General features: G+C 39.7%; 1 protein-coding gene across 3 annotated transcripts; it reads left to right on the top strand.

The window, feature by feature from the left end:
• Nucleotides 1-796: 796 nt before the first annotated feature.
• Nucleotides 797-9,194, top strand: LOC147628447 (IAA-amino acid hydrolase ILR1-like 3). Of its 3 annotated transcripts, XM_086813599.1 has the most exons (6): nucleotides 948-1,124; nucleotides 1,208-1,482; nucleotides 2,023-2,148; nucleotides 3,167-3,481; nucleotides 7,801-7,929; nucleotides 8,574-9,194. In XM_086813599.1, exons 1-6 carry the CDS (start codon nucleotides 1,103-1,105, stop codon nucleotides 9,000-9,002), a joined length of 1,296 nt encoding a protein of 431 aa, XP_086669725.1. In that variant the 5' UTR covers nucleotides 948-1,102; the 3' UTR covers nucleotides 9,003-9,194. The 3 variants fall into 3 exon arrangements, with proteins under 3 accessions (XP_086669723.1, XP_086669724.1, XP_086669725.1); XM_086813597.1 differs by having other exon boundaries at nucleotides 797-1,482; XM_086813598.1 differs by lacking the exon at nucleotides 2,023-2,148 and having other exon boundaries at nucleotides 945-1,482.
• Nucleotides 9,195-25,851: the final 16,657 nt, after the last annotated feature.

Here is a 25,851-nt window from a genome sequence, read left to right as displayed (position 1 = left end):
TTGATGAAGTGGTAAGAATTTAATTAAGGGGAACCAAGAACCTCATTGGCTCATGGGTTGTGCAAATTTCCATGTCGGTGCATTGATTTGGTAAATTGGCATGACGGTTATAAATTGATCAAGTGGTAAGAATTTAATTAAGGGAATCAAGAACCTTAGTGTAAAGGAAACTTTATAGGTCTTAGGTTATGTTTATAGAGATAAATAGGGTAGGTTGTAAGTTTGTAAGGTATCTACTATTATCATAAATAGAGATAAATAGGGTAGGTTGTAAGTTTGTAAGGCATATAATATTATCATAAATTGATGTAAGGACTTTCTTGTTTAAAATTTAAAACATTATGGCTACCACCAGTAGGTTAGGTATAACCACAGAAAAAAATGGTATGGCTCTTCAATCACTAATCAATGGTTTTTGCACCCCCCCTCTCTTTTTTTGGGATGTGAGAGTGGATACTAAAATTCCATTAAGGCAGATTCAACCTCCACTTAGAGAGGCATTGTTGGGCAACATATAAGCATGTTTGGATAGTCACATGCAGTACTACAGAAAGACTTTTTTTCCCAAGCAGTGAGAAAAAAGACAAGTTTGAGTACAATCTGTTTCCCCTATTCGAAATCACATTATTAACCGGCTTTTATAGCAAAAAGCCTATAAATTTTATCGGTTTTTGTAAAAAAAGAGTAAATTCAATTGGTTTTTTTTTGGATTTTAACCGGTACAAAATACGTTAAAGGACAGTTTTTTTTAAATCAGTGGTCACATTATATAGTAGCACCTAGCTAGATGAAGTTTATGTTCATTGTTTGTGTTGGCACTAGCACATAGATATGAGCTAGGCTAGGTTGATTGCCTTTTTTTTTTCCCTTCTTGGCGCTAGTAAAGATTTTAATTTGCCACCCTCTCTCACATAAGCTACGCAAAATCCCTTTGATTGTTTCTACTTTTGGCTATGGTTGATGGGAGACTGTACTTGTGCCAGCGTCCTCTCTCTCTCTCTCTCTCTCTCTCACCCACCCGCTCACCCACCCACACACAGTCTTCTCTCTATTTTCTCTCCTTGGTGTTCTCCTGTGCTTTTGCATCACAGCTGCGCCATGGATGCCTTTCCTGATCAAGCTCTGTGCGTGATCATGTACTTGCTTTGCTTGCTTGTGTTCCTTCCATCAATACCATCTCTCACCTTAGAACCGTGCCCTGTCTCAGATGATGAAGCTTCCTGCCTTGCCAAGGAGCTTCTCTCAGCTGCCCACGAAGAGGAAACCATGGCCTGGCTCAAGTCTGTGAGAAGGCGAATTCACGAGAACCCGGAGCTCAAGTTTGAAGAGTTTGACACCAGCCAGCTGATCAGAGAGGAGTTGCAGAAGTTGGGCATTCCTTATGAATGGCCTTTGGCAACCACAGGGGTTGTAGCTACCATTGGTTCTGGCAAAGCCCCTGTTGTAGCCCTCCGTGCTGATATGGATGCTCTGCCCATGGATGTAAGCCTTCTTTTTTTTTCTCCTATGTGGGATGAATGTGGCTCTGACATGCTATAAATGCTTCATTTTGTATGTGGGGTATCTATGGTATGGATGTTAGTCCTCTTTTTTTTTTAATGTGGGATGTATACATCAAGCAACTGAAGGTTTTTTTTTACGTAGTAGCAACTATGCCAAGAGCCCTAGAAGGACTATCCGATGAAGCTGGACTCAAACTCAGGTAGCTTAAGGGCCCTTGCACTAGCCACTTCTGCCCCACGTCGGGGCTGCAGAAGGGTAGTGTGAGGGTCCCTTTTTATTACACACCCCCTCCCGCGAGAGAGAGAGAGAGAAACTCAGGTAGCTTAAGGGCCCTTGCACTAGCCACTTCTGCCCCACGTCGGGGCTGCAGAAGGGTAGTGTGAGGGTCCCTTTTTATTACACACCCCCTCCCGCGCGAGAGAGAGAGAGAGAGAGAGAGAGAGAGAGAGAGAGAGAGAGAGATTGCCAAGCATAATCGTTTCTTTCCCTTCACAGCATTTATTTTCCTCTTGGTTTCAGGAGTTGGTTGATTGGGAGCACAAAAGCAAGCGCCCCGGAAAGATGCATGCATGTGGGCATGATGCCCATGTCACAATGCTTTTAGGAGCAGCGAAACTACTGCAAAAGAGACAAGACAAGCTTCAGGTTAGTTACCCAATTACAGTAGCATCATGAAAGCAAGTTATCACTTGCAGTCACCCATCTTGAAGGGTAGCTTATGTGTGGTGGTGTGGCAGTGGTACTGTGGGAATTCCTGCAGCTGGGCAATCTGATGAAGTGGGAGTTGGGGGGGGGGGGGGGGGGGGGGGGGGGGTTGTTCTCTGCAAATGCTGTGATGGAGAGGCGGGGAGAGGGTGTGTCTGCAAATGCTCAGCTGGCAGGTTGACTGCTTCTCCAGCCCCAGGATGCTCATGTGCCTTATGTGGCCACATGATGCCAGCTATGCTTGCAAGGGTTGCTTAAGATTATACAGTAGATTAGGTCAATTCAGCCTTGTCCTTTGTTAATTGCAGCATGCATATAAAGACATTAGCATTAATCAGCTTGTTAATCAGCGTTCTACTACTGTCAATCAAGTCACACTTTCGCACCCATGTAACGCATAATTTGATCAAAACTCATCAAAATATAGACATGTTGGTACTTAAATCGACTTGAACAGACCCCGTCTTTCTGTATAGTTATTCAAACCTTTAAAAATATGAACCGTTTTTATTAAAAACTTCAAATTATGATCAATACTAGCAAATGTATACTAAAATAGAAGTCTTCTTCTTCTCCCTACCTCAAAAACTGCCATGATTTTTTTAAAACATGATTATTAAGATATATATATATATATATATATATATATATATATATATATATATATATATATATATGAATCTAATTAATTAATTAATTTTTTTTATTTTTCCAATTTTGAAATCCCTTTTTTCCAAAGGCAATATTACTTCTCTTAGGTTTTCTTTTCTCTAGAGTTTCTAGTGGTCAAGACAAAGGAGAAGAAGCATTATCATTTTATGTAAATGATAAATTCAAAGAAAGATTTACTTAATAATTCACTAGAGTTACTAAAAGCTTTGTACTGTGAGGTATTGTTTGATCAATTGATGGATGAAGGTGTAAATTTTCATCTAACTTTTTTCATGTTATTTTGCAGGGAACAGTCAGATTAATTTTTCAACCAGCAGAAGAAGGGGGTGCAGGTGCCCAACGTATGATGGAAGGCGGAGCCCTTAAGGATGTGGAAGCTATTTTTGCTATGCATGTCCTCCCATTGATTCCGTCTGGCAGTATCTCTTCAAAACCAGGTGCACTTTGTGCCGCCACAGGAGTCTTCCAAGCCTTGATAAAAGGCAAAGGCGGCCATGCTGCCTCTCCTCACCTCACTGCAGATCCTATCGTGGCAACATCGTTTGTCATTGTGAGCCTGCAGCAGCTCGTATCACGCGAAACAGACCCCCTTGACAGTCAAGTTTGTACTAAAACCTCTCTCTTGTATGCCTACTTTTGTTGTCTTGCCACACTATGCATAGCCCACACATACATACATACATTCATGTGCATGCCTGCTCATATGCATGTGCACACCTCTCTCCCTCTATCCCTCTCTAACTCTCTCACTCTATCGAATTCACCCACTCTAATTCTCTTTTAACTTTAACTCTCTCTATCAGAAACTCTTTGTAACTCTAATTCACTCTCTCTCTCTCTCTCTAACTCGAATTAAGGTACACTCTCTCTCTTTCATTGTCTCTCTAAATCTCACTATCTTTCTATCTTACACACTCTCTCTAAATATCTTTGAATCTCTCTAACTCTAACCCTTTCTATAACTCTCTCTCTAATTGAAACTCCCTCTCTAACTCTAACTCTCTATCTCTCTCTCTCTCTAACTAACTCCTCCTCTTTCTCACACATATACTCTCTCTCTCTCTCTTTCTCTCTCTCTCTAACGTCTACAGGCAAGCACAATGCAATAGAATTTTTCTCACACTTTCTCTCGTATGGAGGTTGGCATGTAGGGACTATATTCTCTTCTTCTTTTTTGTGTAATAGAAGATATATTACCAAAATTTACTTTAAAAATGGCCAAATAGCTGCCATGTGATGTACTAGCTTTCTCTCACTAATTACTCTCCGAACCACAAGGGTAGCTCGGAGTACTCTTATCCAATATATAGCCATGTTATTTTCCACCAAATGAGCTGACGTAAGGAAGAGACTTGTTTAATGAAGTAGATTTGGTGTCACACACACATGGGGGATGGGGCCTAGGCACTTGGGTTTAGAGTCATTTACATATGTGCCTTTGGGAGCCTTGGGTTTAGAGTCATTTACATATGTGCCTTTGGGGGCCTTGGGCTATATTGGGCTCATGGGCATTGTACACACAATTATTGATCATTTGACTATTATCTTTCTTGGAGCTTCATGCTTCTTGGCTATGTGGTACTCCATCTTGAGTGCATGTGGCACTCCATTATGAGTGCAATCTTCTCTCTCTCTTTTCCCCATCATAGATTTGGTGTCACACGCACATGGGGGATGGGGCCTAGGCACTTGGGTTTAGAGTCATTTACATATGTGCCTTTGGGGGCCTTGGGCTATAGGATATATTGGGCTCATGGGCATTGTACACACAATTATTGATCATTTGACTATTATCTTTCTTGGAGCTTCATGCTTCTTGGCTATGTAGTACTTCATCTTGAGTGCATGTGGTACTCCATCATGAGTGCATGTGGTACTCCATTATGAGTGTAATCTTCTCTCTCTTTTTTCTCCATCATTACAACTTGCCACGATAGCAGTCCTTTTATATGAGCTTTAATACCAACTTTTGTATCAAATATAAAGGCATTCCTAGTTAAACGAATAGGCCACAAACCTATCCACATGAAAAAATGAAAGAAAACTGAATGTTCGAAATCCTGCAAAAAAGTCAGTCTTTATGGGTCCATATGTCAACGAAATCCATACGCGAGAAAGGAAATCCCATCTCTCTCTCTCTCTCTCTCATGGAGGTTGACATAGAGGGGAGTTTGACATGGTGCAAGATGGAGATCAAGATTGTGATGGGAGGTTGGGGTTTGAGATACTACTTTGGGTTAGAGAGAGTGTGTGGGTAGCATAGGAGTGTATACAAGGGGTGGGGTTGGGTTTTTCCCTCCATTAATTAATATAGCAAAAAGTTTTCGACTAACTAATGTAGCATAAAGTTTCATAGTAGACACCCAAAATGCTTTTCTATTAATTAATTAGTTCATGAAAAGAAAAAAAAACAAAGCACTAAGGTTTTTACGAAAAAAAACAAAGCACTACTCAAAGAAACGTTAGTAGAAATGTTTTAGACCTTGCATACAAAGAATTGTAGATTTTGTTTTCATAATTTTGATGTAATCCAACTCTTTATTTTTGCATGTTGTTGCACATGGAGGTTTATGGGACTTGGGACTTGTGCCTCGCTTGTATCTCGCCTGTATCTTGCCTGCATCATTATCTCTCTTATATTTCGCCTGTGTGTACAGATCAGCTCCGCCCTCCATTTCTTAGACCAGGATGTGGACCGGGCTACTGGCACCTGGGTTCTCTACAAGACCTGCCTCTATCTCTCTTGGCGTCTAGGTTCTTGACAAGACCCGCCTCACCGCCTAGGTTCTCTACAAGACCCACCTCTGTCTCTCTCGCAGCATAGGAATTCTCTCTTGCTTCGTTGCTTCCACATGCTCGCACAAAAAGGTCTCTCTCGCTCTGCTCTCGCATGCTAACCTGTTTGAGAAGATTGTTGATCGAACCTTGGGACTCTCTGGGTGCCTTCTCATTAGGGAAAATGTGGACTGATTTTGGGTCCTCTAAGAAATGCCAAGTCATCATTCTATTATGAAAAGAGAGATTGTGGATAACTCTATCCATAGTACCTCAAAACTATATCATGTAACATATCATTAGAAAGATCTTGATGAGAGGATTCTAACGTACCAACCTCCGACAAATTTGAAGTTTTTATGTCCAAGTTATGGCCTCCCCACCAAAAAGTAACCTCAAAAGTTCTGTAACGGAAGCCTCACCCTCATTGGTCCTTATGGAATATTCCCTAGAATCTCAAAGAGCTTCAAAAGTGAGTCCAAACTTTCCCTAATGAAAACCCCTTGAAACCTTAGTCTCTAAGATTTGAAAGCCTTAGTCTCTAAAGGCTACATTAATTAATTAATGTTGACGGCAAACGAGCATTAATTAATTAATGATAAAGTTTCAATAAGGCACCACAATGTTTTCTTTTGATTAATTCATTTAACTGATCTAATTTTGACTTTACAGATTGTAAGGCTTTTTCCCATTAATTAGGAACGAGCATATGTTGGTGGGCGGACACCCATGCGCTTCTATTTTTGGGAGGCATGTTGACAATTGTCATCTCTCCATGAAAATTTCAAATAGGAGTCATTTTTCTCGCTCGTCTGGACACGTCTGTCTGTGGACGCTCCTCTCTGATTTGCACATCGTTGATCGGGACGGAGACTCTCTGTCTCTCTTCCTGCCATGTCTGCAAAAACAACACTTCTCTTGGCTTGAAGCCACCGACCTAGCCATCGTAGTGTTGGAGTTGGACACCAAAATAGCACACGAACTTCCAAGCCTCCGCCCAAGGCGACCTCCGACGCCGGTCCAAGAGCATGCTCTGCATCTACGTCTCATGTGCTTCCTCTCTGTGTCATGTTTTTTTCGATATCCACAACAGAGAAATCCTCCACGTAAGGGGGATGGCATAAACGGAGGCAGTGGACCAGGGAGAGGAAGAGGGAAGAGCAAAGGAGTTATGCCACAACAGTGACCAGGCAGGAGGTGTTGTTATGAAGTTCTCTGTCTCTCTCGATCATCCATGCCTTGCTTTCTGTCAAGGGAAGTACATTGTCGTGGAGGAGGAGCTAGTTGCCGTGGAGGAGGAGCTGATAGCTTTGGGAGGTGCCACGTTGCATTGAATGGAGGGTTGTATTAATTAAATGCCACATCAATGGCATTTAATTAATACACCATATAAAAAGTTTGTGTGAATATATATACCATATAAAAAGTTCCAGTATGTGCGTATTGTTATATATGTATGTGCATGTTGTTATATAAACTAGTTGGGAACCCGTGCTTCGCACGTCTTTTGAGGCTTCCAAAATCAAATTCTACCCAAACCTCCTCAAACTTCCTCCTTCCTTTCTCAAACCTCCAAATTCTTGCCATGTGGTAGCTTTGTGAAACTCTTCCTTAAGATAATATAGAGAAGTACCTGATGAATTATTTTAAGGTTTCAATAACAACTTTAGGAAAGTCAACTTTGTGTCCGACTATATTTTCGTACTCTCGAGCGACGAGTTTGCAAAGAGCTCATCTCTCTGTGCTTGTCTTGCTCTCTCCTTTGCTCTTGCATACAATCAATGCACACAACCTCAGGGAATCGTATTTTGGACCTGCAAACATATTTTTTCCTGGGAGGAGGATGCAACAGCTGCAGGATCAGAGCAATGTGAACACGCTGTGTACATGCTGCATGCACACTTACAAAACTAGCTGCATAACATATGTACATGCCATGCATGGCATAACATAGGTCACACGTGCATGCATACCTAACATACATGCATCCATAAGATACATACATACATGCATACATGTAAAATCTTGATTTGTTCTTCATACTTGTGTCTAAAATTGCTTGAATGCATACATACGTGTAAGATTTTCACATAGAATTATCAAAATTTGCAAATTATTTGAGCTTTGGACCAATCATTCCTACAGGTAGTTTCCGTGACATTTGTTAAGAGTGGGGAGTCCTTAAATGTTATCCCACAAGAAGTGACCATCAAAGGTACATTTCGCACCACTTCACACGAGGGTTGGCAGAATCTCAAGCAAAGGATAAAAGAGGTTCATCTCTCAACTTTAACCTTGCTGTTATTACTTACATTTTATTTATTGTAACCCTCTATTTGTCTCTATAAAGTCTCAACCTCCCACAGCTACACATGGTATCCTCTGGCTAGAGACACACACATAGACATCTACATCCACACTCACTTGCGCACACACATGCTCGGGGCTTCAATTTGAAGGCCTACCCTAACCTTCAATTTGAAGGCCATAGACTAGGTTTTGACGTTCAAAATATAGATATTCATGTCTAAAATTTAGAGAAATAGTGGCCTTCTTTTGCAACCCTATTTTCTAAGAGGCCTTGTCTAGAAGGTTTGAAGGGCTTGTCTAGAAGGTTTGAAGGGCCTCTCCAAAAAAAACATATTTTTCAACCAATCAAAATAAGGACAACTCTTAAATCTATCCGGCTTTTGCTTACGAAATCTCTGTTTCATAACTAAGATATACGAAAAATCATCCCTTAAAATAAGGGCTACTTAATATCTCAGCTGGTTTTTCTTGATTCTGGCCGGTACAAAAACACTAGTTTGCTGTTTTTTTTTCCCATGCTCCGATAGACACTCACATGATGCACATGCTGATGCCCATGGACATACATGTGCGTGCAATTTGTGTGTGTGTGTGTGTGTGTTCTGCAGGTTATCGAGAATCAAGCTGCTGTCCTTGGCTGTGAGGCATTTGTGGATTTTGACAGTTATCCTTATTATCCGGCCTTAATAAATGATGATAACATGTATGAACATATATACAACGTAGGGAGTTTGGTGTTGGGCAAAAGTAATGTACTGTTTGCTGAGCCAACGATGGGCGGGGAAGATTTTTCTTTCTATTTGGATGAAGTACCTGGTGCAATGCTGTATCTGGGAGTGGGCGATAAGCATGCTAGTGTGAACCACATGCTCCACTCACCTCATTTTCATTTAGATGAAGATACCTTGCCTGTAGGGGCTGCATTGAATGCAGCAATTGCAGAGATGTACATAAAGTCAGTGCAGCAACAAGGAGCTTTGGCACACTGTGTTGTGTCCGAGATCACACATAGTTGTAAAGCAAATCCCCTATGCTAGTTCATGCTTAATGAGACCATTCATATGCTTTCATATGGGATGTTTGGGGCTCCTATCTCTACCCTTTAGGTCCTAACTATCATCTATCCAATCCTACCTATGTAAGTCTCTTAAATTTTTCAATCTCTTTATTATATATTGTGCATATTTTTAATAGATGAAAGAACATTCATTTATCTTCACCATTTTGAATTTTGACTTGTGCAATATTTTTGTCTTTCTTATAATATATATTCCTCTTGGACTTGTTTCCTTACAACATTTGAAACTTTTGGTGTAGCACACATCTATAGCTAAGGCTTAGTTTAGAAGGAGACATCAATAACTATGGCATAGTTTAGGACACATCTATAACTCTATGGCTTAGGTTGGATTATAGTGGAGGAAACCATAGTAATGAAAGAAAACAACCAGTACATGAATTTCAAGGGAAATTGACATATATCAATAAGAAATTAACGCAAAAAAACCTCTCTTTATAATTGTTGTAGGTTGGAATCAACAATGTGTAGCGAAGGATAGCTATTTGTTGGATATCAATATCCACCCTTACTCTATTTTATATGGGTTTAGTTAGCTCATGTTTTGATAAGGCTTCTATTATGAGGAGAAGCCATGGTTGAACAACTTGTCTCATAGGTGTCAGTTAGACACCAAACAGTGGTCCTAGAGGTTGGATGGTTTTTGTAGGTTTGGTACAATTCCATGTAGACTAGAGATAGGTCTGGTTCATTAGCCAAAAAACGAGATGCATTGGACAAAGTAGACGTTACACTGTGATATCTTGTCTTCCTATCTAACTTAGCTTTCTATCACTAAATGGTAGAGGACAAGCATGAGCGGTTGTGCTATTTTGCAAGTTGGGACATCTCTCAAAATCAGCCTTCAAATAGCAAACTGTCAAAAGAAGCTTTGCCTAGAGCTTGAACTCTGATACCATTTATAAAAACACAATAATGAAAGTAGGATCTTCACAATAAAAAACATTGAATTGTAGAAAGAAGTAGAGAGAGTAAACAAAATTACTACTTATAAACTGATGGTTGTTTGTCTAGCCGTGTGCTTTGGGTAAAAAGCTTTGATGGTAATCTAGACAAACTCTAGATAGATGTGTTGCTTATAAGAGCATTTGAACATAATGCACTTGATGTTGAATAAAGGCTGCCAAACTGGTTTATATAGGGTCAACATGGATATAGGTTAGCCATGCCGGCCAACTTATGACTTGGTCCAAAATGACCAATTGATTATATCATCTAATTGGAACCATGTTAGACTATAACATCATGTCATAGGGGCTTAGTGCAACTCCCATAGGCATCTGGGACTATTTGGATCTTTAAATGGGCCCTACCTCATCATTCCAATCTAAATGTGTATTGGAAAACTTATTCTAAGAGTAGAGTGACTTATTCTGGGCCTCCCCTACATTATCTCTTTGAGTGGCTATCCCAAAGGCTCCTCGAAGCTCAAGTGAGTCCTTTCTTTGAGAAATGCAAGCGAGTTCTCCTTTTTGGGAATGAATGATTTCTAACCTATGTTGAGAAAGTGGTGCCAAAGTGCACAAAAGGGAGTGAGTATGAGTAGCTAAGCAAGAGCAAAGTTCAAGAAGCCACATGAGCAAAACTAAATTATCCCACATTGACGTACGAGACCAAGGGTGTACCTCCTCATGTAAATGGGAGCCATTTTAAGCAATGAAATATGAAGCAAGCTCTCAAGCCTCTTTATGAGTATAAATACATTGAGACATTTTGAATCATAGCCATTGAATGAACTTAAAACAATATTTGTTTCTTTAAGCTTCGATTTTCCCACTCTTTCCCATGTTTCATAAGACATAAGGTTTTTATGAGCTCCCAAACTAAGAGAACCAAGAGTGTAGCCTTATTTATATAAGCATGAATTTCTTTTTGCTAGGCTTTTTTAGCTTGCACTCTAGCCTTTAGTTGTGCTGATTTTTTTTATTTTTATTTATTTTTTGCTTGTTTTCTTTCTTTAGTTTTGTGTATTCCTTTCACCATGGTTTCAGTTAATGACCCATAGAACTTCCACAATTTGCTTACGTTCACATATAAATTGAAACGAATTTCAGTGAGGGTTTCTAGTCATGCCACCTAGAGGGGATGAATTTTGAGATTAGAAGCAGTCTCATGTCTAACAATTTTAACTTCATTTTATTCTTTTTTATAGCATACATAAGCACTAGGTCTCCTTCCACTGGAAAAAGAGCATCTGAGTCACTCCCACTGGTAGCATTTCCACTAGGCATTTCTTTTATATGGACATGACATTCATTATAAAAGGATTAGCTTCTAGATTCTCATCTCTCTAGAATCTGTGCATTCCAACTGGTGGTGTTGGTAAGGCTAGTAGCCTTTAAGGGGTAGGCAAACTAATTAGCCTTAAGTGTTGGGTTAAACCTATAGCACGACTAGTGCATGGTTGCCCATGCAACCACAGTAGTAGCCACACTATAGATTTGGCCTTGGCTTTAGGTGTGGACATTTTGTTGTAGTATGATAAGATTTACAATACATGCACCAAACCATATCTCTTCTCAAATATAGACATGGGGATTTCTCGCTTATTTTGAAATGATTGTAAACTCCTCTTTCAACTATTTTAATAGTGTGTCAATAAGATTAAGTTCTTCTTTCTTCTCATCATTTTTGCATCCACTCAATCAGTCATTCTAGATCTGGTTTTGAAAGATGCTTTGGAGCCATGAATTTCCTTGGGAGGTCCCATGAAGTTATCATTGTACTCAATGGCATCCAATGCACACTCATGTGCCTTTGAAAATAAAGCATATCGTGCATCCTTTCATTCTGTAAGCCTTCTAAGAAGAGTGAAATTAACTGTGTTTGGCTAGGTTTTTCTTTTGGTTTGCATATCTGCTATAGAGATACTTGGCTCCATTGATATATTCTCTTTATCTTTTTGCTTAAGAGTATTGAGTTGATTAACCGAGCTCCACTTGGCACCAATCTTGGCATAAGCAATAAAAAATGATTTCTTCGAATCTTCATAAGTTGCTTTGCCTTCAGGTTTCAAAGTTATGAACCATTTGGTAGAGCCTCATCCTCTAGGGTGGTGAATCCAAATGCTTTGATCCTTGTGGGATCATCATTGACATCCAAAGCATCATAGACTTGCTCAAAGGTTTCTAAATGGCCATGGGCATCTACTAACCCACTAAATTTCTACATAGCTTGATACAGTTCAAACTTTAGAGTTTTGTCATCATGTCCTCTTTCTCTAGTTGTATGTGGTGCTGTTGCTATAGGAACTTGAGGTTCTTTAGTTGCAACTGCTCTTGTAATAACTTTTTCCATTCTTATGGCATCATCAACACCATTCCCATTGGAGATGGAACTCCAACAACTGCGAGTCCTCCTGTTGGAATTGCATGCACCCTTGGTGGTGTTTAAGTAGGACTTGGGTGATGTGACCCTACCAATAGTTCAAGACTTAGGGTAGTGCACATTGGCCCCATAGTTGTAACCATTGTTGGTGATGCATGCATACTTCTTACTAAAGAATGAGCATACAAGTGTTCCCTTAGAGTAATAGGTGGAACAACTATATTTACATAACTTTTATGACAAACAGACTCAATGCCATAGGTTCTTGTAAGAGAATTTGGCACTACAAATTCATGATGAGGTGGAGCATCTGGAACTGTCCCATTCACTGGGGTACTATAGAAAGTAAATTCAGGAAACCCACTAGATGCCCGAATCTCCTAGGCTCCTTTTGAGAGCACTTCTTCTTGTCATGCCCTTGCATTAGCATGTGCATATGTTGAGCCAAAGCCCAATGGATGCGGCTCAAGATCAGGAATAAGGGAAGGCTCCTTCTTCTCCTACCTTAGCTCTTTAAAAGCTGCTCAACTTTGGGCTCATCTCATGGAATGTACTTATTGCCTCAAGATGAGGAATAAGAGAAGGCTCCTTCTTCTCCTACCTTAGCTCTTTAAAAGCTGCTCAACTTTGGGCTCATCTCATGGAATGTACTTATTGCCCCAAACATCTCAGTAAAAATAGAATCCCAAATTGGGTTTATCCGTTTTAAATACATTTGCATTTTTTGGACACTAGTTGCTTCATTAGGAATTATATAGAATACTCTATTTTATGAGTCCATATATAGATACCTTGATATGGAAAATACAAAGAATCTTCTCAAAAGTGAGGTTCTAGAGGACATCATTGCCCAATCACTAGGAGAGGCCAATTAATGCTTGTTTGGTAGGGTCTCTAGATTAGAAGATGTTCTAAGGAAAGGATTGGGGTTGCCACTTGACATGTATCTTTCCTTCCTAGCAAATGTGGTTTTTACTTCTAGTGGAATTTCTTGAAACCAAGAGTCTTCATTGGAAATAGATACGTGGTCAGACTCATTACTTAGCTCCTCTAGCAGGTAGATTTTTAGTCCACTTCATTAAGTTTTAATGGGCTCCATCCTATTGCCTCTTGTGGGCACGTGAGAAGCTTTGTCACACACAAACCCTCCAAATTGAGAGCTACATAAGACTCCACCACTTCGCAAGTTCATAGAATAAATGCCTTAATGAGTCCAAAACTCTAAAGAGCCTATTACAAGGCACAATAGCTTATTATAAGTGAGTAGAAAGTTATTGTTCTCTTACATCGTTTTCTATCTTCTCAATTTGGCTTCTATTGATTTTGACGTAAAGAAGATTTATACTCTGAATCGTATTAGCATCATAAGGATGAGGCCAAAAAATAGATAATGTGCATAGCGAAACAAGAAAAACTAACCTGCTCTTTGACAACGGTGGTTGCCCTCAGGTAGCTAACGCAAGAGTGGCCATGTGTGCAAGTAGAGAAGCCCACCAAGACAATCACTGGGAGGTCTAAGGCCCTTCAGTAGTAGAGAGATTGTATGCCTTATATGTTAAATAACATTGAGATACCAATACTCAGAGATTGATATGTGTATAGAATGCCCAAGCAAGCTCTCTTTATATAGAAGCAATCACTATAGATGCAAGAGATAGCCAAGAATCATGTTCAGCTATAGTAGATAGAAATAGAAAAGCCAGGAACCATATTAAAGCTCACCCGAATAGCTGACACCCCAGTTGAGTATATGTAACATGTAAGCGAAACAAAAAATGCATCAGCTTTACTCGTAACATGCGTACTTGAAAGAGAAGCGCATGATGCTTCTACCCATGCATGACAAAAGAGGATAGAAACCCTATTTTTATATGCATAAGCACGAATAATTTACTATTAGAATAGGTGCTTGAAAAGAGTTTAAAAGAGTTGAGACTAAGAGCCTAACCATAAGAACCAATGTCGAGGTAAATATGAGACTTACCCCATTTACAACCATAGTTCAGGAAATAATTTTTAATTGAACCTAGCAATAAAACCTTTACAATTTGATTTGAAAAGGAAGTATTCATATTTGAGAAGTATTTTTAATGTATATGTGTGTGTGTGCGTGTGTGTGTGTGTGTGTGTGTGTGTGCGTGCGTGCGTGCGTGCGTGCGTGCGTGTGTGTGTGTGTGTGTGTGTGTGTGTGTGTGTGTGAGAGAGAGAGAGAGAGAGAGAGAGAGAGAGAGAGAGAGAGAGAGAGAGAGAGAGAGTCAAATCTAGTGCATGGATTTTTGTGAGTGCAAGTACCCACCAAAGATTAAAAATAAGCAAGAAGGAAGGTTACATATTAGCTAAGTACATCATATAGGAGAACTTATTTATTTTCAAATAACAGCCAAACAATATGTTTGACATATATACATGGACACGTCATGTTTAATCTTTCTTATCTCATAGCTTAAACTTGTCCTTTTCTAGTACTACTCCTTTCTCTAAATCCGTTTGAATATATTTTCTAAAATATAATTTTTTTGTGATGGGGTTGTATCTTTGTTCTAATTCATACTTTATAATCCACACACACACATATAATTAATTATAACTTAACAAGCATGGCAACATCCATATTACTACGTAGCAACAAAAAGGATCATAACATCCTTTTTGCTACTATGTCGGTTTGGTATGAGGACATATTTATCTACACATCTCCCTCCCTCTCTCTCTCTCTCTCTCTCTCTCACACACACACACACACACACACACATTCTAATTGTAATCCTAACCCTAGTTCTAACCTTGGTTTAAATATAACCTTCATCCCTAACCCTAGATTTAATCATGTACAAAACACTAACCCTAGTTGTAAACTTTGTTTAAATATAACCTTAATCCCTAACCCTAGATTTAATCATGTACATAACCTTAACCCTTGATTTAACCCTTGGTAAACCCATAACCCTAAACCTATATAACTTAGCCACACGATTTTGTTATATAAATAGCTACCTAAACAAATTAGCCATTTTTCTCATTTGGTATCTCATGTTTCCGTATCTCATGTTTCCTATATTATTTTTATTCTCACTGAGGGGAGGCACCACTTTTCCTATATTATTTTTATTCTCACTATGGGAAGGCACCACTTTTCTTTCCTGGGAGTGAGACAAGAAGTCCCTTAAAATTCCTTTTTTAGCGATAAAAAAAGGCATTATTGGAAAATATTTTCTTGATCTTCAACTAGAACCTTTGAGTTTTAGGTCTATTGAAGTAGTAATCATGTCTAGAATTGGTGAGACATTTCATGTATTGGCATAGAAAGCAAAGAGACCACTTCGTCCTTGTCTCGAGTTTTGAGGTAAATGCAGTGGACAATGTTCTCCAAGCTATAGTTCATTGATGCTGAGCCAAGATTTGTAGAGAACCCAAAGGTGCAAGTGTCTATAGTGGACAATGTTCTCCAAGCTATAGTTCATTGATGCTGAGCCAACTTCTGTAGAAAACCCAAAGGTGCAAGTGTCTTCAACCTTGAAATCAAAAAGTGTCATTGATTATATTAGTAATCAAAGGAAAGACAACTTGTTGAAAAATTTATTGAGATAAATCTTAACAAATATCCCAAGTGATAGAGCTTCCAAAGACTTAGGATGGTGAAGTAATCTCAAGGATGAGTCATATATGAGCCATTGCATTAGTGTGTTGGGGAGAATTTTTGCTTCATCTATGAACTCCAGGTCTCATAACTAGGGAAACTTGAAGGAGGCTTGTACGTTGGGTTTATAGGCTGACATAGACGGGAAAATGGTTTGTCACTATTACAAGAAACCAAGCACTTGCATAGCAATATGCGGATGTTATATGTTTATTATGTCATGCCGAATGAGAGGCAGGATGACATAGTTGGGAAAAAGGTTTGTTAACCACACGCTTACATAGCAATATGCAGATGTTGGGTTTATAGGCTAACATAGATTGATGTTTAAATAGTGTTAAAAATATTAATGCAAGATGATTCTATAAAGTTAGTTTGGATTTTTAGGTCGAAAAGAGTAAGAACATTGCCTGTGCACCTTGGACTAACTTAGCTTAATCAAAGCATGGTAGTTGGTTGGGCCACGTGAGGGGCTCAAGCCAAAAACTTCATTGTACAAAATGCATGTGTGGCCAACATTGCAAAGACATTGCTACAAAGTGTAAAAGCGACATTCGTACCACATCAAAAAACACATTAGTCGAGGCCCTAATTTAGAAGAGGCCTTGGTCTAGAAGAGCCAATGAAGATAGCAAATGTTCATAAGATTCCCATCCCTACACTAATTATTGTTGCGGCATAGGTTATAAGGACCATGATGAATAGCACTACAAGTATGCTAATGTATAAAGCACCAACCTCTTTGATTTGATTGAGGGTGGCTATTACATGAACTCGACAAATACTAGGGTGAAGGTTTTAAGAGGGCATTAATAAGTGTGGGCACATGATTATAGGTTGTTTATATTTGCACCTTATTTTTACTCTAGTAGATCACATGTTGTAGGAAAAATAACACTATAAATAATGTAGTTTTGTAGTACCAATATAATGTATACATGGATTATGGATAAGAACATTGACCATCCTCCACACAATGTTATTGCTATGGCCTATAGCATAGGGTACCAATCTTTTCAAAGAAGACTCAGGTGGAAGCATTGATGCAAGTAGGGTTCAAGTTACAAACAAAAGTCATAGAACACAATCCAAAGTAAATGAAAACACCAAAAACACCCAAATGAACACTCCACCCATAGATGATAGCAACATAGCACATGATGGTAGGCATGTAAGCTCAACTAATCATTACTAAGGATGCTATAAAAGGAATTCAAACAACACTTGAAACTAATGTAGTTATCACACAAGAGAAGGTGATTTAGTATGGGCTCAATAAATTTTTATATGGAGATTTTTGGAGGAGATTTTGAAGTGGAGTTATGAAATCTTTCTCTCTCTCTCTCTCTCTCTCTCTCTCTCTCTCTCTCTCTCTCTCTCTCTCTCTCTCTCTCTCTTCTAAATTTGTTTATTACATTTAAAATTAAAAAAACACCTCTCTCAAACATCTCTCTCTCTCTCTCTCTCTCTCTCTCTCTCTCTCTCTCTCTCTCTCTCTCTCTCTCTCTCTCTCTCTCTCTTCTAAATTTGTTTATTACATTTAAAAATTTAAAAAAACACCTCTCTCAAACATCTCTCTCTCTCTCTCTCTCTCTCTCTCTCTCTCTCTCTCTCTCTCTCTCTCTCTCTCTCTCTTCTAAATTTGTTTATTACATTTAAAAATTAAAAAAAACACCTCTCAAACATCTCTCTCTCTCTCTCTCTCTCTCTCTCTCTCTCCTCTCTCTCTCTCTAATTAGTTGTACTCACCAAAACAAAATGTGAATATCCAATGTAGTGTGTACTTAATGTGTATACAATAAGGAAGGGTTATTTTGATACCCGTCTTGTATACACTCACATAGTTGCAAGTAAGGCAATTAAGGGTATTTGCTTATGTGTGCAACAAGGAAGTGTGACTTTGATACACTATATGATGCAGTCACACATTTTCAAGCAAGCCAAGCAAGAAGAGATGTCACATTTAGAAGAAGGGTGACTGATACCCTTGCAAGCAATCACATAAGCAAGACAATCAAGAGCATTTATTATCCAAAAAGAAGAAAAATCTAAGACATTGAGAATTAGAAGAGCCAAGATGAGGACTAAATATTTGTTCAATTTGTTTAAAGAAAATGTGTTAATGATATGTGATGACTATATGGCTATCACAACTTCAAATCCTCCACCTAAAGCATTGAAAGGAGTCACAGAGTATCCAAATCCTAATAAGGAGAACCTAATAAGAAAATAAGTAGACTAGAAGAAGCTACAAAATTAGTATGGGAGAACCAAAAAAAGTTTGAAGTAGAGCTCAAGTCTAGTAAGAGCACTAAAAACAATGTATACCAATGTCATAATAAAAGAATAAGAAATCTACAACATTAGTATGGGAGTTCCAAGAAAAGTTTGAAGTAGAGCTCAAGTCTAGTAAGAGCACTAAAACCAATGTATACCAATGTCATAATAGAAGAAGTAGAAGCTACAAGTATGGGAGTGCCAAGAAAAGTTTGAAGTAAAGCTCAAGTCTAGTAAGAGACTAAAAACAATGTATACCAATGTCATAAAAACAAGTAGACTAGAAGAAGCTACAAAATGTCATTAAAACATGTATACTAGAAGAAGCTCAAGTATACCAATGTCATAAAAACAAGTAGACTAGAAGAAGCTACAAAATTAGTATGGGAGTGTTAAGAAAAGTTTGAAGTAGAGCTCAGGTCTATCAAGAGCCCTAAAAACAATATATACCAATGTCATAGTAGCCTTGCAACCTACAAAACCTTTGGATATTCTAAGCTATATCTTAGAGCTTTTGGAAGAGTAATCAAAAGTTTGAAGCAGAGCTCAAGTCTAGTAAGAGTACTAAAATAGTGGATACCAATGTCTTGCAACCCATAAAACCTTTGGATATTCTAAGCCATATCTTAGAGCTTTTGTTGGAAGAGTAGGTGTTGAGCCTGATCTGATGACCAAAATGTTCAAGGAAGAATGGAAAACCCCTCTAAGGGATATAGCTAGCATCGAGTACTTTCAACCCTATCTATGTTCCCATGATGGCCTAAGAACATGCTTATCCTTTAGCTGTAGAGAGACCTCGCAATTACGAAGTACCATTATGAGCTCAATATATATGAGTGTTATTTCATGAAACAACTCAAATCCCAAATCATTTACCTGGCTTTAACTATTTATGCCATGGATGTGGGAGCATCAACTCTATCTCCGTGGGCTTTTGAAGATTGAGAAAAACCTTTGGAATCCTATGAAAAACCTTTTGAGAAAAACCTTTGGAATCCTATGAAAGGGTCTCGGGAGCTAGGATGCATGCCAGTTATATATGACCAGGTGGAGTGGCATAAGATCTGCCTTTGGGCTTGAGTGGAGACACTTTTCCATTCACACAATAATTTGCTTCTCATATTGACCAATCAGAGGAAACACCAACCAACACCATATCTAGAAATAACATATTAATGCCACAATATACCCCACAATAACATGCACATGATCCTATGGATTAGGAGCAAGATGTGAAAATGTACCCAAAAGATATTGTAGGTCTCATTGCATTTTTATCCTCAAAATTATTATTTAGTTGTTGCTCCAACTAAATCTAAGTCTTTGGATAAATCTCAAAGACTAGATGGATGGCAACCTATGGGTAGAAAATAGATTTGCTACTCGGAAGCTTCCTATACAAGAAGTAAACATACAACCTTGGTGATATTTTGAGAAGAACGACACCAATGTCACACTACCAGTGGTATGTACAAGTTGGGAAACCATATTGATCCTATATGGTGGTGTTGATGTTATAATTGTAACTAAGCATTACTGAGAGAAATGGAGTAATTGAGCATTACAATTATAAGAAAAAATTATAATTATATATAACTAAGCATTGATATGAGAATGGGGTAAACTACATTTGAAACATTAAGAACTCATTATAAAGATAGCACATGGTAGTCACTAGGCCCAATGTTTGAAGATAACAGATGGTATAGTCACACATTTGAAGATAGCAGATAGAAATTCTTAGTGACCTTAAAATCCCAATTCTTGTTATTTAATTATCGTCACACCTGTGTAGTGATGAACTTCTTTATGCAAATATTGGTGGTGATGTTTTGAGAAGAATGACACCATGTTACACTATCGATGGTATGTGAAAGTTGGGAAACCATATTGATCCTAGATGGTGGTGTTGATGTTATAATTATAACTAAGCATTATTAGGAGAAATGTAGTAAAGTACGTTTAAAACATACCAGCTAATGGCCTGCAAACTCTCTCTCTCTCTCTCTCTCTCTCTCTCTCTCTCTCTCTCTCTCTCTCTCTCTCTCTCTCTCTCTCTCTCTCTCTCTAATCTCAACTCCTTGGAAGGTTATGGCATGCACTTACTCCCTCTAATCTCAACTCCTATCCCTCTCTCTCTCTCTCTCTCTCTCTCTCTACTGTGATCTTAGGGCCTCCCTCTTGTTTTCCACTATCAACTCCTTCTAAGCACGGCATTGTATGAAATCATTAACACTAATGTGCCATTGAATCGACGCAAGGTGGATTTGCATGTGCGGGTGTTGGAATAGTATGCAACTTCGGGCAAGGTTCATCTCGCAGAACACTATCGATGGTATGTGAAAGTTGGGAAACCATATTGATCCTAGATGGTGGTGTTGATGATATAATTATAACTAAGCATTATTAGGAGAAATGGAGTAAAGTACGTTTAAAACATACTAGCTAATGGCCTGCAAACACTCTCTCTCTCTCTCTCTCTCTCTCTCTCTCTCTCTCTCTCTCTCTCTCTCTCTCTCTCTCTCTCTCTCTCTCTAATCTCAACTCCTTGGAAGGTTATGGCATGCACTTACTCCCTCTAATCTCAACTCCTATCCCTCTCTCTCTCTCTCTCTCTCTCTCTCTCTCTCTCTCTCTCTCTCTCTCTACTGTGATCTTAGGGCCTCCCTCTTGTTTTCCACTATCAACTCCTTCTAAGCACGGCATTGTATGAAATCACTAACACTAATGTGCCATTGAATCGACGCAAGGTGGATTTGCATGTGCGGGTCTTGGAATAGTATGCAACTTCGGGCAAGGTTCATCTCGCAGAACAGGAGAGGAATGTACGTAGACAAGGGGGTCACACTAATGTGGATCTATGGGTTGATGGGCATCTATACCCAGCTGATCCAATAGCACATTACCCACCCACTTTCAAAGGCTTACCATCATTTAGTGAGAATGGGATGCTCAACTACTGCAAGAGATTAGCAATAACTGACGCTAGTAGAGTATTCTACTTGTGATCACATTTGCATACACTCCAAGTTAACCTTGCTAGTGTACACCAAGGCCTACTTCAGGCTCAAGAGAAAATCAAGAAGCTTGAGGGTGTAAATCAAGAGAGAGGAGCGTGTGTGGAAAAGCTTACGCAAACCATCTCCCACATGAAAAGCACTCCTATTGGAGCTAGGGAGTGTAAGAGGCCACTCAACCACATCAAAACACTTGCCGTTGGAGGGGGTGGTCTCGTAAGTTGGGAATTAAAGCAGCACGGTATGGCTCCTCTTTCTTATTCTCTAACACTTCTAATTCAAAATGATAATGTAAATCACGTGTGCAATTGTGTAATGTCAATGTAATTTTTATGGTTTTTAGAGTATTCCTTCAAGATGCCACAGGTTCTGATCAAACCGAGGATTGTAATGAGCTCTTGCGCTCTTTCACAACAACGAGGGAGCATGTGCTTAAAATGATTAGGGGATCCCATTGCAAGAAGATACGTATGGCTGTTTTCAATGAAATCATACAAGAGGTTTCCCAAAGTATCAGCAGTGTTGATGTTGTAAATGCATGCGACGAGGTAGGCATTAGCCCGAAGGGTTGCTCAAAAGGTTTCAATGAGTGGAGGCAAGGCGAGAAGGTTTCTCCAGAAGCCTTGCAACAAGCGGGACAAGGTTCAGAGAAATGCAGACAAGCAACATGTCAAGGAAGGTGAAAATATTCTTGCAAAGAGATGGGAGCTGTGGAAAGACCTTTGTGTGCTTGTACTACTTCAGACTTCTTGGATGCAAACATTGTTGTTTTGCAGGGCAAGTGTGGAAAAATTTCAATAAGGTAGTGCAGTTGATGAATCAAAACAGCACGATAGATGAAAATCGCAAACAATTTCAAGCAGAGTTGAAAAGCCTCATTGAAGTCGTGGTCCGCACATGGGGTGAATTGAATATTGTGCATTACATGGTAATATAATGCTTTTAAATGTTTTGCAAAATAAATTTCTTCTTCTAATGCACTTTCCTAAATGGTGGTTTTGTTTTCTATCTGGCAACACATCATGTACGCTCATGGTGCATATTTCATGAACACCTATGGCTTGCTTGACATGTGGAGCACCCAAGGAATGGAGAAAAGTCGTTACCGTGCAAGGGGAGTATATTTCAAGAACACAAGACATGGAGGTGTGGTAGGACTCGATCAAACACAAGACATGGAGGTGTGGTAGGACGACTCGATCAAACTATCTCAAAGAAATGTTTGATTGGTTCTTCCGCTATACCTTTAGAAGAAACCTTTCAAGGGAGAGGGCTCGAATGTCCAAATTGGCCCAAATTGCCAAATTGAAAAGTAAAGGTCAGAAAACAGCAAGGTGGAGGGCAGGGATAGGACCTACATGTGATGCGGAAAGTATGGGTCCCTATAGACTTGAATGAGGCCTAGGGTTGATGTGTAGCTGATCTATGGGAATACTATCTATTGAATGTAATCATGTGTTATAATGAGAATGTAAATGGTTCTTTTTTGCCTAATATGCATCTATGTTATCTTTCGTGTTTAAAAACCCGCTTTTCTAGAGCATGATATTTTTAAAAAAACTAGGGTTTCGTGTAATGATTACGTTGGCCACTATAAATGAGCACCCTCTCTCTTTTTGTCCATTTTGTACAAGCACTTTGAGAGCACACAAGCACTAACACCTCATGGGCACAATCACTGCTTCCAAACTCGCATGGTACTTATTCTCTATCGAGGTCCCCATGCAACTTGATGAGGATGCTCTCTCAGCCCAGGAGCTAGAAGCCTTGCCACCCAGATCGACAATTTTGTTTTTGAAAATCTTTTGACTAGCAAGGTCAGAAGGGGCACTGTCAGAGAATACACCATCCCTAATGTGCGCATGTATGGCATAGAACGTTCTTGTTATGCTCCTTATGGGCTACTCCTCAATGATATTGGAAGGGAAAATATCTAGAAATGAGAAAACTATCAAAAATAAAGTTGAAAAGAATAGTTCAAACACCATGTATACTAACATACCAAAGTGAAAGCATACAATTGCAAGGGAAACAAGGACTATGACAATGTGGGCTCAAAGAAATTTTCGATGCCGAGTACACATGTCGCACTAGGGCCACCAATCCATCATGCCTTGTTTCCTTGAATCCTAGTAGACGCCCCTTCCAATGGTGCTCAACCATATCTGTTGGAATTAGGGTTGCAGGAATGCACACACAACTTCAAGAAGATGAGGAAGCTTGAGCACAACACAGTAGTGTATTATGAGTGCCAAAAATGAAAGATAACAAGCCCTAGAAGATAATGGGCGTATATACAATGCACGGGGGAAAAAACCTCCTAGTGAGGGAAAAAGTGCCCCGGCGGTCCTAAGTGTGTTCACACACATCACTACTATAATATGGTAACAAATCCCCCCTGGAGTGATGCGGTGAACAAGAGCTAGCACTCATGTATAGGGAAGTGTCTAGCTATGTGGATGAATCCACAAAAGGGAGTAAGCCCAAAGCTTTGCGAAAAGCTTCGAACTTCTCATGAGGCAGAGCCTTTGTGAAAAGGTCTGCAAGGTTATCCTGTGTTGGCACATAAGCCAAACTGATCTCTCCTGCAGAGAGTCTCTCCCTGACATAATGGTAGTGCACCTCAATGTGCTTCGTACGAGCATGGAACACTGGGTTCCGCGCAACTGCCAATGCGCTCTGACTGTCAGTGAAGATGGTGGTGGCAGATGGCTGCCCAACACCCAAATCAGCCATAAGGCGTCTGAGCCACACACACTCAACCGTAGCTGTGAAAGCTGCCCTGTACTCAGCTTCACAACTAGAAGTGGCCACAGTAGGCTGCTTCTTGCTCAACCATGATATGCATGAGCTTCCAAGCATGAAGCAAAAACCACTCGTGGACACGCGTGTGTCATAACAACCAGCCCAGTCAGAATCTGAAAAAGCATGTAAATCTGGCGGCAATGATCCCCCCTTGGGATAAAACAACCCAAGATGCCGAGTACCACTCAAATAGCGAAAGATACGCTTCACTGCCTGCCAATGCTTAATGCCTGGGCTATGCATAAATCTGCTCACCTGTGAGACTGCAAACTGAATGTCTGGCCTCGTAATGCATACATAAATGAGGCAACCAACAGCTGTCTGATAGAGTGTGACATCAAAGTGATCTCCAGCATCATGAAGACTCAACTTCAAACCTGTCTCCATTGGAGTAGCAATAGGCTTGCAGTCTTCAAGGCCAAATCTCCGCAACAATGTTTCAATATACTTTGTCTGACACAAAGCAATACCTCCATCACACTGCTTAAATTGTATCCCCAAATAATGATGCAAATGCCCCAAATCTGACATCTCAAAAGAGGCATTCAAATCAGCCTTAAAATCAGCAATATGACTCTCATTTGGTCCTGTGAGCAGCATGTCATCGACATAGAGAGCAATGATTAGATGTACACCATCCACACGTTTAGCATACAAAGTGCTTTCTGTCGGACTATTCTGAAACCCATGTGCAGTCAAATATGCATGTATTTTTTCATACCAAGCTCGTGGAGCTTGCTTTAAACCATATAAAGCCTTTTTTAACCTGCACACTTTGTTTTCCTGCCCTCTTTGAACAAAACCACGAGGCTGCGATACATACACCTCCTCATGCAAATCTCCATTTAAGAACGCAGTCTTTATGTCCAGCTGATGTACATTCCAACCATTATGAGCTGCTAATGCACAGATGCTACGAACAGTGGTCATACGACATGTGGGAGCAAAAGTCTCATCAAAATCAATGCCCTTCTCTTGAGCATAACCTTTTGCAACAAGCCTAGCCTTATGGCGATCCACCGTGCCATCAGGCTTACGCTTCAATTTGTATACCCACTTAGTGCCAATGGCCTTCTTGCCAGGGGGCAAGTCACATAAAGACCATGTACCATTCTTCATAATAGCATCATATTCTGCTTGCATAGCAGCCATCCAATTTCCTGAACTTTGTGCCTCATCAAATGAAACAGGCTCACTTTCATCGCACATACTAGAAACAGCCAATGCATAACATTCTGACGCATAAGAGGCACCATGAGAGCCAGAACGAGTGCGACTAGACAAAGGGGCATCCAACTTGCTGTCACGCAAAGTCTGCACCAGCCATCTAGGCATATTCCTAGAGCCCTCAATCTCTTGTCTCTCATCCTCAAGTGCATCATGCACATCTGCATCAGATATAGGCTGATCTGTGCCATCATTTAAAACCTGCATAGGCTGAAAAACTGCCTCATGAGGTATTGCACTTGACTGTGCACCACTGAAAAGAGGCAACAATGTATCATAGACATCACGTGAGCTGATATCTGTCTCCTTAGTACATGAAACCAAGGGCTGAACTGCATCTTCCACAAATACAACATCACGGCTAACCAAAATGCGCTTTGTCTGTGGATGATACAAACGATAGCCTTTGCTCTCAGCACTATATCCAACAAAAATACATTTGACAGCTTTGTCATCCAATTTTCTGCGATGTTGCACAGGCACTAATGCATATGCCAGGCAACCAAAAACACGTAAAT

Source organism: Cibotium barometz, chromosome 19 (assembly GCF_041138505.1).
Source record: "Cibotium barometz isolate CiBa-2024 chromosome 19, ASM4113850v1, whole genome shotgun sequence".
Classification (NCBI taxonomy): Eukaryota; Viridiplantae; Streptophyta; class Polypodiopsida; order Cyatheales; family Cibotiaceae; genus Cibotium; species Cibotium barometz.
The sequence above is the reverse complement of the archived record's forward strand: the minus strand, read 5'-3'. Positions and strand labels throughout refer to the sequence as shown.

Excerpts from the sequence above, each read along its gene's own strand:
- LOC147628447 (XM_086813597.1), top strand. The coding sequence starts at position 961 with ATGGGAGACTGTACTTGTGCCAGCGTCCTCTCTCTCTCTCTCTCTCTC. Across the intron at positions 1,483-2,022 it reads TGGATGCTCTGCCCATGGAT|GAGTTGGTTGATTGGGAGCA; the intron begins GTAAGCCTTCTT and ends TCTTGGTTTCAG. Across the intron at positions 7,930-8,573 it reads TCAAGCAAAGGATAAAAGAG|GTTATCGAGAATCAAGCTGC; the intron begins GTTCATCTCTCA and ends TGTGTTCTGCAG.